General features: G+C 46.8%; 1 protein-coding gene across 3 annotated transcripts; it reads right to left on the minus strand.

Annotated features, from left to right (window-relative positions):
* Positions 1-884: 884 nt before the first annotated feature.
* On the minus strand, positions 885-15000 carry ZBTB5 (zinc finger and BTB domain containing 5). Of its 3 annotated transcripts, XR_002081444.2 has the most exons (3): positions 14818-15000; positions 3142-5307; positions 885-1564 (listed from the first exon to the last, which is right to left on the minus strand). XR_002081444.2 is itself a non-coding variant. In XM_019454469.2 (2 exons), the coding sequence occupies exon 2, from the start codon at positions 5301-5303 to the stop codon at positions 3270-3272; it is 2034 nt and encodes a 677-aa protein (XP_019310014.1). In that variant the 5' UTR covers positions 5304-5307; positions 14818-15000; the 3' UTR covers positions 885-3269. The 3 variants fall into 3 exon arrangements, 2 of the variants coding, with proteins under 2 accessions (XP_019310014.1, XP_019310015.1); XM_019454469.2 differs by having other exon boundaries at positions 885-5307; XM_019454470.2 differs by lacking the exon at positions 14818-15000 and adding an exon at positions 13443-13624 and having other exon boundaries at positions 885-5307.
* Between the last annotated feature and the right edge of the window lie 2153 nt (positions 15001-17153).

The following is a 17153-nucleotide window of genomic DNA, read 5'->3' on the forward strand; positions in this document are numbered from 1 at the left end:
TAACTGGGAGAAGCTAACCAGAGCACCTGCTTCCCTTTCTAAAATCAGGACATCTAGTGACCTGTGGGTTCCACCCCGCCCCCAGCCCTCACCACCCCCACCCCCCCCCACCGCCACATGTGAGTTATTAGAACCTTTCCACAACACCTTACCCCTCATCTCCTGCTCAGCTCCTTTGCTTGTCCCTCACTGAGGGTGGGACAGCCAGAGCCCAGCGGTGATCATGGCACTTCAGGCCGATACCTAGACCATCAAAGCCAATATACATGGCAAGGAGAACTGGGTGAGGTCACAGCACTCTAAATTTAGGGTCAAGAATAATTGGAGGTAGGTGCATTTAATTTTTATTTTAAAATGAGTGTCAGCACCTTCACACTTTGCTCCCTTTGTCCATCTCCCCCGCCATCCCCACCCCCAGGTGGATGCCCTTTTTCTGATCACCACCTTGCTTATTCCTCCTGAGGCCAGGCCCCCTGCATGGCCACAGCCCCGCTCCTGCTGAAGGAATCAGGTTCCGGCTCTTCCCGGCCAAGCCAAACTGGCACACGGAGCTTTCACCCTGGGAGGCAGGTAAGGGAGCGGCAGAAAGCACAGGATTAAGCAGGCTGGCTAAGAGGAGGACAGGGTGTGCGGAGAACAAAGCCTCACGCATGTCCTCGCCTCCAAGACGGACAGAGTGCAGGGAGCGCAGAGGGACTGAACTGAGGGGAGTGACCGATAATTGTGAGTGACCGCGTGAGGAGTGTTTGGTAGGAGGTTTGGGTTTTGTATTTAAAAAGTACCGGTCAAGGCAGCGTTAGCAGAGAAAGCCATACTACTTCCCTGTCTTGTGTCAACCTTAATAACCTAAGTGAAGAAAAAGAACACGTTTAGTTAGAGGCATGTATGTGACAAATTTTTTATTTCAAAATCTCAAATTTTGACCAGCATAGCACCACTGACAGGGGTGCCCTGAAAGAACTTTATGATTTGATCACCAGAAATGATTACGCCAGGCTCTAATTAAGGCTAACCAATCAAAATCCAGGTACCCAATACCAGTTATAATTCAGGTAGAAACTTCGGATCATAGGAACCCTGAGACTGGTTTTACAGGGAACCTCTGAATTATTTTCTAAGTTCTACAGCATGTATGAGGACACTGGCCCAAAAGCTTGCTTCTCACACATAGAAACCGACTAAGAGGTAGATGAGAGATTCCAGATTCCATCTAGCAGTGGAGAGACAGGGCTCCAGCCGCTGTGTCAGAGACAGGCCCTAAAGCAAAGTCCACTTAAGCCTGAGCTGAGGTGAGGGCGCAGCCTCCTGGCACCTCCTCCTCAAGCTGGAAGGGAAAGGAGGCTGGCACTGCTCTCCCCATTGCTACCGGTTCCTCTCCCTGGGCCTAGGCAGGGCCTCTCTTGTGCTCCACCTTGACCTACCTGCCTCCCAAGGTTAATGTCCTCACAAGACACCGGTCCCCACGTCAAGTAGAGGGGTAGATGTAGAGCCTCCTCACATCAAGACCGCTGACAAAAGCCACACACACGTGATCCCCTATCCTCCGACGGTCTCTTTCCCACATCTGGAAAGGAGAGGAATCACAGAAGTTTCTCTTTTGGCTTTTCTCCCTGGGGCTCAGTTCACAGGTCGATGCTGAGCCCGACTCTGAACATTAGGATTTTATCCACAGACAGGTGTGTGACTGCACACGCTAGATTCAGAGGAGAAAACCCATGCCGATTGTTTCAGGCTACACGTACTTAGCTTGCTAAACAAAGGAAGGATTTCTCTCGATTATGCACAATGGTTTGGTGTCTCTAAAAGAGCTGTGTAAAAACTGAACTCCTGTTCGTGCATGAATTACACTGACTTCATGAGCTCTACAGAGGCACGTCCCCCTCGAGGCACAGAAGCCAGGGCTCGACCTAACACAGGTGCCAGCGGCAGCCCTGACAGCGCAGGAGGGGCTGGGAAAGCGAGGCCCTGGGGCCCAGAGAGGCCCCGGGCAGTGGCCCAGATGTCTCCTCAGTGTCTGGTGCTGCTTGGTGACTGCCATGCTCTGGGCTGCCCAGCTCTCTTACAGAGTCTGGAAAAGAGTTATCTGGGAACACTGCTACGTTTGGATTTTAAACATTCAGTATTGGGTGGGGGAAACAACAGTAAAAGCTCAGGTCTACACTTTAAAACTACAGTATATAAAAGTAATAAAACCCACGGTGGAGGGGGTTAACATCATTTTTGGTTAGTCTGCAACAAAAACAGTAACGTAGGCCTGGGAAAGATGCCACACGGGGCAAGAGAGTGTGAAGAAGCGAAGCAGAGAATGGGCTTGTCGCTGGGTGAGATGTGTCAGGCTGGCCCGGCCCCCGAAGCCTGGATGGAGCACAGGGTAAATGCGCCATGAAAGATCCCACAAAACAGGACTCCACACCATTAAAACAAAGACAAACACCAGCTCTTTTCTGACTTCCAAACATGGAGCTGTAACATATGTGACACAAGTTGGTTAAGACCCCACTAAAACAGCACATACAGAAACAATACCTCACTTGTCACTCCCTACAAGTACATACTCCATTTACAGCTCTGCTTTGAAAAGCAGGAAAAATTGTTCAAACATCTATCCAGCAGTGATGTTTTCAAAAGTATGTACACCTAACGGTCCGGAGAACGCTCGCTCTGGACCCAGTGTCAGCACCATCAAAGTGCAGTGTCTGTGACTGCAAATGAGACGGAAATTTAAAATACAGTACTTTCTGAGGCCTAGGACTAGCTCATGATACACTTTAAAGCATTCGTGGCAGACAGGCGTGTCCTCAAGGGCCTTCCTTTCAGACAGGCACGAGATCGCCACTGGTTACACGTAAGTGCATTTTGCATCACCGTACAGATATATAATATTCCCCTCAGAGGATATAGGAAATTTAATTAAATGCTTCACAGAGTTTTACAAAAATTGCTAAAAAAATTTTTTTGCACTTCAATTCTTAATTTTTAAATGTGCCACTTTTCACACCATCAATTACAAACTACTTTCTGACTGAATTACTCAACCCTAAGGAAGAACTTGGTTTCAGGGACCACGTCCCTCTCCAAAAGTGTGCATTTCGTTCGGAAATGCAGCAGCACGCGTGCTACACGTACTCGCTCCCCACGTACCAGCCACAGGAATCTGCGGAGCCACTGGGCGGCCTGAAGCCTCCGCCCCGACGGCGTGAACCACCAACCAGAGGAGATGATGGCCTCGGTCCCGCGGCTGGCATCGGCGTGATCTCAGGAGGTCGGGGTTAGAGCAAAGTGCTGGGCAGGTTGCTGCTCTGCCAGCGCAGGCAGGTGGTCTTTGAATGTTTATACAGGTGGCTGGACTGACTGAACCTCTTGCCGCACTTGAGGCAGGCGTAGGGTTTTTCACCTGTGTGAACACGGATGTGCTTCTTGCAATCTGTCAAGGTCAGAAAAGTCTTGCAGCAGATTTTGCAGGCGTACTTGCGAGCCCCCTCTACGACCAAGACGTTGTGCTCTGACAAGGCCTTCTTGCACTTTGACAGAACGTCAGCAGATGCCCTGGTCAGCTGCGGAGGGCCAGGCTGCGAAGGATGGCCGTTCTCAAACGAGGACGTGGCCGCATTCATCATTAGCTGGGAACCGGCAGAGTTTTCTGGGATCTGGGAGCTCCTGACAGAAGTTACAACCGGCATTTTGGGAGCTATGCGTCGGTAGTACGGAAAGTTACTGGCTCCTCCTCTTGGGGAGCCCATCATGACCCTGGAGAAGGAGGAGTGGAGGCCCAAACCGGACCTGGAAAAATCCATCCCAAACTGTTCTCCTCCTTGGTAGCCTGAAGTCTGCACACATGGCAGGCCCATCACTTCCTGCATAGGCCTGACGAAGTGGGAGTCCGCAGGCTCACTGAATGGGTTCTCCACGTGAGAGCCAGGGGCCGAGGAGGGCCCGCCAGCAGGCCCAGCCTCTGGACTCAACAAATAAGGGGCCTCGCCCTCCAACCTGCAGTCACTGGTGGTGTTTGGGATGTTATCATCATTGTTCTGATTTGCACTAAAGTTACTGCCTCTGCTCTTGTTAAGAAAATTCGAGATGCTAAAAGTCGATTTATGTTCTAGGTTATTTGTGACTTCCAAAATATGGATGTCACCTACCCTGTCAGTGCTAGACTGGGGATCCGAGAAACTCCGATCGCTACTTTCAGGGCTGAGGTCTATCTTCTCGGCACTGACCACAACCCCTTCCACTTCCACAGATTCGCTGCCTTCTGCTTGTGAGGTCACGTCACTCACTTCATCCTGAGGCTCAGGAGAGCTCAGGGGCTCAGATTTAACCACCACTCTCATGTGTTCCTTGTCACCAAGGCCAACCTCAGGATTTTCACACTGAAAACCACTTTTCTCGGTCGCGGCTTCCTGCTCAAAACTGGTCTCCACCTGAGTTGCACGAGAGGCCATAGACAACTGGGCCATGTTGCTGGCACTGTTGTCAGACTGGCTGGGCACCTGGGCATCTTCTTGAGCACCGAAAGACTGGTCAAACATGATGGCACTATCTTCCTGGTTGTCGGTCATTCCGTCAGCCTTAGGGTTATCCACCATTTTCAGGGAGTCTGGTGAGAAGAACTCCTCCCGAGAGTGGACCCCTGACGGCCCGTTCTCTGGCGTAACGTCAGCGATGGCGGCCTCCTCCATGGTGGGTCGGAGGCGCTGTCTGGCCCGCTCCTCTGCAGACTGCTTGCGTTTATGAAGGCGTCTTATGGGGAAGGGTGTCCGCTGGTCCAGGTTGCTGCGCATCGACGAGCTCAGGGGGGCTGGCTGCTCCTCGCCACTCTGGCTGGAATTGAGGGCCGAGCTCACGATGCTCAGCCCCAGCTGCTGCAGCATAAAGGAGCGCTGCATGCGGGCACTCTGCTCCTGGACGCGCTCACTGGGGGGAGACATGGGCAGCGTCCTTGTCGTTAAGTAATGTTTACATGCCTTAACGACAGAGTTCAAATGCAGGTGAGAGGCTGCCAATAAGACATCCATAACGTTGCTCTCCCCCAGCATGAGGGTGGAGGTGTACATCATGTCAATCAGTGCAGCAAAGGCCTCCGCTGTCACTACCTCACTATCCAGCTGGATCATGTTCATGGTCTGATCTCCCTCTGCCACGGAGAACAGGGCTCGGAAATGCGTGCTGCATGCTGCCAGTACAGAGCGGTGGGCTTTAAAATGTCTATTCCCCACTACAATGACACAGTCACAGAGCTGACCGTGAAGTCTCTGGTAGTTCAGTTGCTGGAAGATCTGTTCAAAGTGTCCAGGAAAATCCATGATCCTACAGAAAAAAAAACAAAGAAAGAGTTAAGACTTAGAAAAGCTGAAATCAAAGTCAGAGCACAGAGGGTGTGATGAAAAGAGATGTGCATGGCCCAGCTTGGGCCTTTTAAAGCTTTTGATATTTCTGATCATGGGCACACAGACTAAAAACCTGTCCAATGAGGAGCAAATGCCCATTCAGCTAACGGTCCTGGACACATGTACACGTGGGACCAGCTACTGGCTATTTATAGGCTCCCCTTCACTCTTCATAGGACTGACCCTTGTAACACTTAGGACCCAGTGTGTAAGTGACGGAATATCTATCCGGCAGAAGTTAATTCGAATTCTGCATTCCCTAAGGACAAAGAATAAGCTCCCAAGAAATTCCAGTCTTTCAGCAATCTTAAGGAAGTCAAGGGGCAAATCGGTATGAGTGGGTAAGATTTCCAGCTATAGACGGTGATAGATCGCACACATGCATTTACCCCCACTCACTGCTGAAACCCCATTAAACGGACACTAAAGTTTTTGGATTTGCTGTTTAAATTTTTTTTTTTTTTTAATTTTTGTTTATTCTTGAGAGAGACCGAGACAGAGAACAGGGGAGAGGCAGAGAGAGGGGGGAACACAGAATCTGAAGCAGGCCCCAGGCTCTGAGCTGTCAGCACAGAGCCCGATGCAGGGCTCAGATGCTTAACCAACTGAGCCACCCAGGCACCCCTGGATTTGCTGTTTAAAAGGTATAAACCCACAAGGACAAGAAGAATGGGAAAGAAGTATCAGTGGCATTTTGGAAGCTGGTAAGCAGAAAAATGAATGAGCGCTGACTCAACAAGCCCAGAGAGCTAAATCCTAAACTAGCAATGGACAAAACAACCTGACTTCTATATAAGCCCCCTACCTCCCCAAAGGCTCAGGAACTGGCTTCACGAGTGCCAGGGGAAGCAGACTGAAGGGGATGCCAAGACAGGAGGACTGGCTGGAAGTCTAGTCAATAAAAAAAATCATACACTGGAAGTTCTAGGGAGAGCTTTTAGATGCTGAGCTTAGGGACCCACCCACTTCCTACCCTTGACTGTGCCAGGGAAGCAAAGAGGAAGGGTCTTTCTGTTTTTTACTTCTATAGCGACAGGCTGGTTGCTGATTTTTCCACCAAACATGACTATACATAAAGTGGGTTGAGATCATTTAAAAATAGGAAATGAGAGTGGAAAGAAAGCCAGAGCGCTCCTTAGTGATAATACAGGTACACTGGGCAACAAAGTGAGCCTGTCAACATAAGGGCACCCCAAGCCTATTTTATACTTCATGTTTTTTATAAAAACTAGTCACTTTAAGTAAGGCAATGTATACAACAGATTGTATTTTCCAAGATGGCTGGCCACATGAAGCTCTCCCGTCTTGCATGCTTTCTTACAATGTGACACTGACCCTCCTCTCATCAAGAGGTGGGGTCTGTGTTCACTCCCCCTGAAGCCAGGCAAGTCTATGACTATGGCAGAAATTGCACTGTGTGACTTGTGAGTTGGGTCACAAAAGGCAACATAGCTTTCCCCTGTTCTTTCTGGCTTGCTCTTGGAACCCAGCCGCCATGCTGCGAAGAAGCCTAGCTAAAGTCTAGCAGGTTGGCACCTGCTCCCACAGTGAGGATGCCTTCAAAGTGACTTCAGCCCCAGAGCTGAGCCCAGCCAATCTCTAGAACTGTCAGAGATAATAAAATGATTTTTGTTGTTTCAAGCCAGTGAGTTTGCAGAGTGAATTGTTACATGGCAACAAATAACTGGAACAATGTGAAACTTGTTAACATCTCACAAATCAACATTCAGATCCTAGCTCAAGAAACTTTTTTTTTTTTTTGTCTGCCTACTTTGGGGGAAATCACTTTTTCATCCATTCTTAGTGCATATGGTGCAGATCAGACTGCCCTAAACCTCTGAGTTCCAAGAGTGGACAGATAATCCAGGGAGATCTGGCCACTCCCCATGACTTACAGGTATGTGACTCAAGCCATGCCAATTAGAGTCGCCCTGGCATTCTCTGAACTCAGCTTGCAAGTCATAAGGTAGATGTAAGTCTAGCACTGATGGTGGCCATTTTTGCCTGTCTGAGAAGGAAGCCAACACCAAAAACAATGTCCTGATCACATTAAGACCCTGGGAACCAGCCGTGACTGTAGGGGGCATCACCCTAGGGCTTCCTACTTCGTAAGCCAATGAATTCCCCCTCTATCTTAACCTAGTTTATGTTGGATCTGTCACATAGTTAAACATGAGGTTTAAATCATAATTTCGAAAAACCTAAATAACATGGCTATCTGAAAACATTTTTGGATCTAGAAGGGGTATTTTAAAAATTCAGTCTGGGAGACATAAAAGTTGTTACTCTCAGCTCTGATAGAAGAGAATCATGAATCAAGATCATGGTTATTCAAAGCTCTCAGGCAGCTCTAGCAAACTCAAGAGGCCCAGTGTAAAAGTGATAAAAAGAGCTCATGCTGAGAAGGTAGTGTTTTAGCAAAAGCTGACTGTCTGAAGCCTTGAAACCAAGGAAAACAGCTTCAGGCCTCTAAAAGATTTTAAAATGTGACAATATGAGTCTATATAGTTGGAGGAGATACAGCAAGTGATCTACCAATTTGTAACTGACGGACAGCAAGTGTACAGCACGGTATTTGTTATCTGCAGGAACAGATTTTTAGTAATTTCCAAACTAAATATCATTAAGAAAATACACTTACACCACTGCTTGTTACATTAACATGAATAGTCAAGAGCTGACTGTTTTCTCAATAGATTTACTTTCCTAATAATGCTTTACTTAGACTAATAAAAAAGTTCATTTGTGTTCTAGGAGAACAAACCCATTAATAGCACATTTTAAACTATTTGACTTCTGTATTGACCTACCTGCATGCTTTTCGATAATATACTTAGTTCATAAAGCAAAGTACACCCACACTCAGATATCATCTGCCACCCTATCAAGGGACCTGCTGCCTGTGCGCCAGGCAGGACCTGCACACAAGTTGCCACCTGCAGGAAGTGTCTTGACATTCTAAGGAATTCTTAACTGTTCAATATCCCTAATCTGGAAAAATAACCAAACAGAACTTGTCCTCCACTTTTAAAGATGATACAGACAAAAATAAATGTAAGAGAATAAAACTAGGCAAGGTCCCAGACAAGCGGTCTAGGATTTTGACAGGGCTCCAAGTCCTGGCGTCCTAGAACATTCAACCCGCTTCCACTTGATTTGACTAAGTGGAAGTAGGGAAAGGCTAGGGACCAGGTGGGCACACAGGTGCCCAGGGTTAACCCCAGAACCCAATCTGTCATCAGGACTGATTTCATAATCTGTTTCTGCTCTTTCGGGGCTGGTTTGGGAACTGGACAGGTCAGGTCTATTAAAAAGCACATCTATCAATGACCAGAAGTGAGCATGACTGGGGAACTCAAGCTAAAGCCAGAGCCCTCACCATCTTACCCTACCCCCCAGCTCTCCCTGCTCTGCCACCTTGTTTTCCAGTTCACAGTTCCTGGGGATTAGCTGACCTAGAACTTCATGATTCCGTTTGAGTAAGAAAAGGTATCCATGCCCTACTTACATGCCTAGCACAAACTCAAAATGCTCTTTCTACTAAGACAGCTTTTTGAGGGCAGGGACTGCATTTTCTCCCTCCCAAAGTGCCTGATGTACAGCACCATAAATTATCTTTTGAATGAGCTCTGACTGTATATAGATAAAATATGACACTGTATTACCCAACAGCCATTTTCCTGAGAGTCTGGTCTCTAAAATCAGCCAAAAACCAGAAAGTCTCAGAATATCCAAAATAAAGATCAAAGCCTGCGTATGAAAGATTTCCTCATAGGAAAGTCCCTCAAGAGCTCACATACATAGTCTTTTGTTTTAAATAGCAAAATTCAAGTTTTTCTAGTTTCCTAATGATTGAAGACGAGCAACAGCAATTCTAGAATGAGGGCAAGCGGCGGCTGCACATTGACAGCTGCAAAAAAAGACAGCTGACCCACTAAGGGACAAAAGAGGTCCGGCAACTTGGAGACATGTCCTCGAGAGGCTACACAACCTGAGATCACAATAGCCCGTGAAGGCACTTGTGTATTTGGTATACAGATTCATTCATCCAGTGTTTTGAAGTGTTTGCTTCGTTCAAGGTTAAGTGCTGTGGAGGTCTGTATGGCATAGTCCTAACTGTCAAAGGTGCTTGGTGGAAACAAGACATATACAAATAACCATATAACAAAGCAGAAAGCATTAAGTGCCACCAGAGAGATAACTGTGCTTGGTAATTCGGAGAAGGCAAAGGTTATTTCCAGCTTCTTGGTGGCCCTGACAACAGAGCTAGGCACAGGTCTGCATTTGGATAAAATGAGATGCAAAATGCATTCCAGATGGAGGTAAAAGTGGAAGAGGTTTGAGGTGGGGGGAAGCAGTGTATCTATTCTGGCTGGAGAGTAAGTAGGTAAGGCTAGTATGGCAAGTATTAGATCGTGAATGCTCAAAACTGATGTTAATGATCACCACACATGGTCCGAAAAGTTAAAAAAGAGGCATACAATTTTGAACCAAAGACTATCATCACTTTTCAGGTGACTTTTGTAAAAAATTGTTTGTTTGTTTGTTTGTTTGTTTTGAGAAAGAAAGAGCATGCTGGCGTGCAAGAGTGCAGGGAGGGGCAGAGGGAGAGAAGTTTTTTTCTTTTCTTTCTTCTTCTTCCTTTTTTTTTTTTTTTTTTTTGAGAGAGAGAATCTTAAGCAGGCTCCATGCCCAGAGAGGAGCCCAGACACGGACGGACTCCATCTCATGACCCTGAGATCATGACCTGAGCTGAAATCAAGAGTCAGATGCTCAACTGAGCCAGCCAGGCACCCAAAAATATTTTAATTGTTTTTTAAAGCTTGAGCACAGTACCAGTCAGGGTTCTTGGTTGTAGCAACAGAAACTGTTTCTAGCTAACCTAAGCATAAAAGTAAGCTGCTGAAAGAGTTGATGGGAAGGCTGGACACCTGAGCTGGAACTGGGCAGCAGGATCAATCTGGCCAGGATGCTGTGTGTGCGCTGAACGCAGCCACACTACTACAAAATGCAGGCTCTACAGGGGACTGGATCTCCCCTTGCCTTCATTATTGTTAGTTTCAATTCTTGAACACACGTCTTTTTAAATATTATGTGAGATGAAATGAAAAGTACACTTGAAGTCATTGTGCTGCATACTGCCACGCAATGTTGTCTGAAGGAAAAATACTCGTGCAACTTTCAAATTGTAAGCTGAACTAATTGCTTTTTTCATGGAACACCATTGTAACTTGGGAGAACAATGACTGACAAACTACGGTTCTCAGACTTGAGTATTTGCCACTCATTCTCTTGAAAATGAATGAAATGAGCCTGTCATTTCAAAGAAAACAGTATTTATTGCCTATGATAAAATTTGAGCTTTCAGGTAAGAATTAGAATTTTGGAAAATTTGTATTGGTCACCATGAGTTTGACAGCTTCCCAATGCTCAAACCCAATGAGATCATTGGTGGTACTAATGGAATGTGATTTTTTAAATATTGTATACTAAATGTATCAATATTTGGAAGATCTGCATAACTCAGTGAATCAGTGTTTCCCAAATGACCAATGTTATAAACCGTGATGTTAAAAAATAAGGTATGGATAAAGAAATGCGTTCACAGTGCAAGACACAAACTAATGTATTTCAGTGTAACAGAATACGAACTTTGTTGATACAGTTTCAGATGACACATTGCAACTAACCAACCACTTAAGAAAATACCATTTGCTGAGTTTTGTTATAGTATCAGAAAAGACTATCCAAAGTTATCTGAAAAAGCTACTAAAATACTCCTCCCTTTTCCAAATACAGATCTGTGATGCTGGATTTTTCTTGGTATACTTTAATCAAGATGATATCACAACAGGGGTGCCTGGGTGGCTCAGTCAGTTAAACATCTGACTTTGGCTCAGGTCATGATCTCATGGTTCGTGAGTTCGAGCCCCGCGTCAGGCTCTGTGCTGACAACTCAGAGCCTGGAGCCTGCTTCAGATTCTGTGTCTCCCTCTCTTTCTGCCCCTCCCCCACTCGTGTTCTGTCTGTCTGTCTCTCTCAAAAATAAATAAACATTAAAACATTAAAAAAAATTTTTTTTAATGTTTTCATTTATTTTTGAGACAGGGAGAGACAGAGCATGAGCAGGGGAGGAGTAGAGAGAGAGGGAGACACAGAATCTGAAGCAGGCTCCAGGCTCTGAGCTGTCAGCACAGAACCCGACACGGGGCTCGAACTCATGGAGTGTGAGATCTTGACCTGAGCCGAAGTCGGACGCTCAACTGACTGAGCCACCCGGGCGCCCCAAAATTTTTTTTAAAAAAGAGTGTATCATAACAAGTTGAATACAAAAGCAGGAATGAGAATACACCTGTGTTCTTTTAAAGTAGACATTAAAGAGATTACAAAAAAAATGTATATCAATACCACCCTGGTGCCCACAACTTGGTTTCAAATACCATTTTCCAAGGGCACCTGGGTAGCTCAGTCAGTTGAGCGTCCAGCTTTGGCCCAGGTCATGATCTCGTAGCTCGTGAGTTCGAGCCCCACGTCAGGCTCTGTGCTGAGAGCTCGGAGCCTGGAGCCTGCTTCAGATTCTGTGCCTCCCTCTCTCTCTGCCCTTCCCCTGCTCATGGTGTGTCTCTCTCTCTCTCTCTCTCACACACACACACACACACACAAATAAACATTTTAAAAAAATTCAAATACCATTTTCTAACAAAAGGAACTAGTGCTCTTTGGAAAAATGGCTGATTCTAGGACTGAGGCAGAAAATACACAAGCCTGCAGTATCTTACAGTGTCAGAAAGTAAGGAAATGCTTCAAACAAACAAACACGATAATGTATGTGAATGGGACTCAGGACCAACAGGAGAAAGAACTCCCAAAGGCCAAAGGTGGAACAATTTAGCAAAAAGATAAAACAGTACTGGACTATACCCCAAATGTATACAATAAATATCCATAGGTCCATACTGATATACACAAACACATAAATACTGGGGAGAGAAGAGTCAAATCTCCTGTGCAGAAGAATTCCAAGTAGTTTATGTAGATTCTCGGCCCTCAAAGAGATGGAGGGGTGGAGCCCCTTGATGTGAGCTGTGCACGGTGACTTCCTTCCAGGGCACAGGACAGCATGCCTATTTTATTACAATGAAGTCAGTACTCCCACACAATTCCTAATATGTTTGAGCTGCACGAAAGATAAATCAAAGCCTTTAGCAAATATGTGTATAACTAATCAAATGAAAGGCACCCCCCACAACTGGACCCTGAGATCAAACGTCACTGCTCAGTGATGAAAATGCTGTAAACAACTCTAAGGGCAGCAGTTTGCTCAAACAGCTGGTCTTCTAGCATATGAGAAGTTCGCTTCATACTTAGACAAAAGGTGCAGTGTCATGTCCCATTCCGTCCCACCTGCTACACTAGCAAAATCTGGCTCTAGTAGACAATGTCCATATTTGAGAAATGGTAAGTACAGCAAAAGAAAAACCTACGCTTCAAACTGACAGAGGAGAACAGTATTGATTCAAATATCTTAAATTTTTCTTTTCCCTTTCTAAGGAAAAGATGAGGCAGATTCAAGATTCTGTGTCAGCCCTACAACAAACTTTGTCATATCTCACTGTACAGAAGATATTTTTAAGTCTTACCCACACTGAAGAACTCTAGTATAATTCATACTCAGTACTTTTAATATTAAAACATTTACATGCATTTTGTATCAAAGTGGTTTTTAAAAATGACTTCAACTTCTCGTGACAGTCTTACAACAAAGTCTCTTTTGAGAGCACTGACCTCTAAATTTAGGAAACACCCTACTCTAAGATGTTTTTCTTCCAAATCTTATCACGTTCAGAATTTTGCTAGAAATACCTCAATTAACCAGAATAGAGCTTGCCAGCATCCCCAGCTAACTATGTCTTAACACAATTTTTAGGAGAAAAAAGGCAAATCAAAAAAAAAAAAAAAACAAACAAGTTGATTTCAGAACTCTTAAAAAGTCCTGGTTCATTTATTCAGTAAAACGCACGGGCCCAGAATAGGTCCCCAACCAGCTAGTCTTACCTGGCAGGTCACCAAGCTGTCAGTGGTGGCCAGGCCAGTCTTCCCAAGTTTGCTAAGATTTCCAGTGAGGGTTAGAGCAACAGTGGGAAGGAAGCCTTCCTTTGGTTTAGTGGCTGTTCTTAACATTCTTTCCTCTTTCTCCACCTGGTTTCTTCCCTCCACCTCTGCTCTTTTGGCTTGAGGCCAACCACCCTCTCTGTGGAAATCTTAAGACTTTGGCAAATGACGAGCAAATTCTCCAGAAGACTACTAGGCATCCAGCACACCTTTTTAATTATCTAAGGCACAACAGTCCATACAAGGATAACAAATCATCAATGATAAAGGCAAAGCATCCTCTACAGATCCCAATGTAAGTAACATCTTCTACTTACTATAACTGAAAAGTATATTAACATATTTTGTAAGAAGTTTTGTTTCAATTCTCGAAGGTGAGGGGTTTCTTCTATTCATTCAAATTACCCAGAACCCGAGCCTTTTACTTAGTAATCAAGGCTTTACTGTTTTTTTCCCTAAAAAATTTCCTCCGAATAAATTTAGGATTTGTCTCCTATAAAGGACTTAGCTTCTTACAGTACCCTCCAGCAGGCCAGAATGCGGGCTGACTTTTTTTTTCTTTTTTTGTAAGGTAAAAACCCAACTCTCCACCCCTCCTTAATTCACTGCCTGATGTTAGCATTTATGTACGAAGCTGTCCTCCAAACAAGGGGAAGAGGGGCAACAGCAGTTCTTACCACTGCACCGCCCCCCCCCCACCCCAGCTCCCAACATGAAGCCTGGAAGTAATGGGTATTCAGTAAATGCCCATAATCACTTTAGTCCTTCGATAACCAGCGGGGACATTCCAAAAGACTAGCTCCACCCCTCCAGGGTCAACCGCCGGTCCCCGATTCCAGAACGCCTTGGCCTTGCTCTGGTGAAAGGAAACCTCGACGCTCACAGACCCAGGAAGGGGGCATCGAAGCCACCCGACCCCAACCCGTAGGGCGGCAGATCCTTTGCTAACCCGCCAGGCTATAGGTCCTAGGCCTTTCCCACCCCATCCCAGTAACCAACGTCGCCTGCCGGCAGAGTCGTGGGGGCAAGAGCCCCCGCCCCACCCGGCAGACAGACAGCCTGGCGTCGGGACCTGGGGGACGCCTGCGCAGAAGGACCCGCCTCCCACCCGCCTGGCCCCTCCGCTCCGGAGGGTAACAATACCCCTTCAGAAAGACGGGCAGGGTAGGCGGGGGTCACCGGTACGCGTCTGCGCGCGCCCCGACGCCTAGGCTCGAGCGGACTCGCGCCGACAGCCCAGCCCTCCAGGAGCTCAACGGTCTCCACGTGAGCGCGCCCGCGAGCCCCACTACCGCTGGTGCTGACAGGGTCGCCTCACCTGAGCCGGGCTCCGCCCCCCTGCTCGCTGGAGGAGGCGGTGACCCTTCTCCGATCCGACCTGACAGTGTCGGAGGAGGCGGGAACGTCCAGCCCGGCGTCTCCGCGATGGGATTTCCTCCCCCTTCCGCCCACCCCGCCTCTCGTCCCCCAGCTCCTTCAGTCCTTTCGCCGCCGCACTCTGAGAACACCACGGCAGCGGTGGACAGTAAACGGAAGTGACGCCCGCGAGGGAGCCTACTCCGCTCCATTCCTCCTCCCTCCGACCGAGCTGCAGCCAATCAGAATGGGAGGGGGCGGGGCCGGAGCAGAAGTGCAGCCAGCCGGCGCGCGGAATCCGAAGGAATTTACTCGGCCCCCCCGGAACACCGACCAATCGACGGCCCCAGGAGCTCGCTGTGTTTACTACCGACTGAATCCGTGAGCGCTAGTGACCAATCACCATTTTCCTTACAACACGTAAAGCTGTTATCAAACGCCTTTTAAGGCGGGATTTAGCACTAAGCGGCTCTAGGTTTGGACTGTAGAAAAGAGACTTTGTGCTGCAGCCAATCGAGAGCCGCTGTGGTGGAGGTGAGCGGGTTTTCCGCCTAATCGTGCCAATCACAGTCGCGGCTCTCTGAGGTCTGCGCGAGCTACGGGGCGAGCCCGCCGGGACGGTGTCCCACCATTGGCTGGACCCGAAGAATTTCTCCGCTCTCGCGGCGGCGCGCCCTTCCCTGACCCCCGGCTCCCTCTCCGAAGTGAGTGCTCTTCCCGGAGTTCACACACACCCGCAGCGGGCCGGAGGTTGAGTTCCCATCTTGTAGACTTGGGGAAAAATAAAATAACATTCCAAGAGTCTGTGTGGGTTGAATGAAGCCAAATCCAGGCTAAAAACGCTGCACACCAAAAATACTGTCTGTCCGACAGCAGTTGGGTGCGGTGCGGCCCCACGTCCAGTCCCGGCGGCGGCGTCTCCTAGCGCGGGCGCCCGAGGAGTCCGGCAGGGGTCCCGGGCCCGACTCGCCCTTCGCGCTGCCGTACTCAGTGCTCTAGGTCGCATCAGCCTGCCGCCGCCAAAACCCACGTGGAAGGCTCGCGGGTGTACGTGAGACGCTGTCAGAAAAGAGCAGGCTCCGGGGCGGATCCCGAGCTCCCAGGTGCATGCTCGGATGGAGAACCGAGCAGCCTCCCAGGGGCACCGGGCCCTGGGCTGGAAGGAAGCCTTCCTTCTCGGGTGAAGAGGAGACCAGCGAGCCCGTGAGGGGCCTTCCGGCGGGAGCTGTCCAGGAGCTCTGCGTGGCTCCGGAGACCAAGGCAGGCAGGGGATCGCCGCTGGGTTTTTTGGGGTGGGGGTAGGGAGAGATCTAAAATGGAACACCCCACTTCTTCAGAACTTAATACCCAAATATCATTACAGCCGATCCATCCATTCCGACGTTACAGGTTGGAAAAGTTGCCCTTTGGATTTATTTCTTTAAGGCCTCAATGAAATCTGATGGTAAATTCTGTTAAGATTACCTGACGTTTTATAGCCCTTACACATACTTAACTGCAGATTCGGCGGTAAAACTGTATATATGGAATTCATATTCCATGTGAATGTGAATTCATATTCCATGTGAATGTGAGGCAATGTGAGAGTTCCTTTCATATACATGATCCTTACAAAAATGTTGTGAGCTAGGTATCTCAGATTTACAAACTGGGAAAAAGTTTAAAAGATTTATATATTCATTACTTACGAAAGTGTGAAAAGGCCCCTTCCTATATTGTTGCTGGGAATATCATTGATGCTCTCTTTGAAGATAACTCAGTAGTATCTCTCAAAATTTTAAATATTCATTCATTCCCTTTTAGCTGGCACTTCTTTCTAGAAATGATTCTGAAATACACAAAGTTAGAAATATATATAAGAGGTTTTTGATTACAAATTTGTTAGTAGAAGAAAAAAAGGAAACAATCTGAATGTGCACCTACAGAGGATTACAAAAAATTGATGTGTATATATTACTGTTCCTTTATCTCTGATCCCAATACATATAAAACAAAATTAATAAAAACCTGCATGTGGAGGTACAGGAAAGCTTGTAAATGTATGGCTAAGTACCAAAGGATACTATCAAACTGTTCACAGTAGTTACTTAAGTAAATGGAGTAGATGATAAGGAAATGTTTTAAGAGGGCCTTCTTGATTTTTAGTCTGTATATACTTATGTGTTAATTTAACTTTTATGATAAGCTTTATTATTTTAATAGCACTTATGAAAACCAGGAGTTTTAGTTATGGTTTTTAAATCATTGACAACATTCTTCCTAAATTAAGATGTAAATTTCCCAATAAAAGTATCAATA

This window comes from Panthera pardus, unplaced genomic scaffold, assembly GCF_024362965.1.
Source record: "Panthera pardus isolate Hobbes unplaced genomic scaffold, ASM2436296v1 HiC_scaffold_20, whole genome shotgun sequence".
NCBI lineage: Eukaryota > Metazoa > Chordata > Mammalia > Carnivora > Felidae > Panthera > Panthera pardus.

Coding starts and splice junctions, on each gene's coding strand:
- ZBTB5 (XM_019454469.2), bottom strand. CDS start 5,303: ATGGATTTTCCTGGACACTTTGAACAGATCTTCCAGCAACTGAACTAC.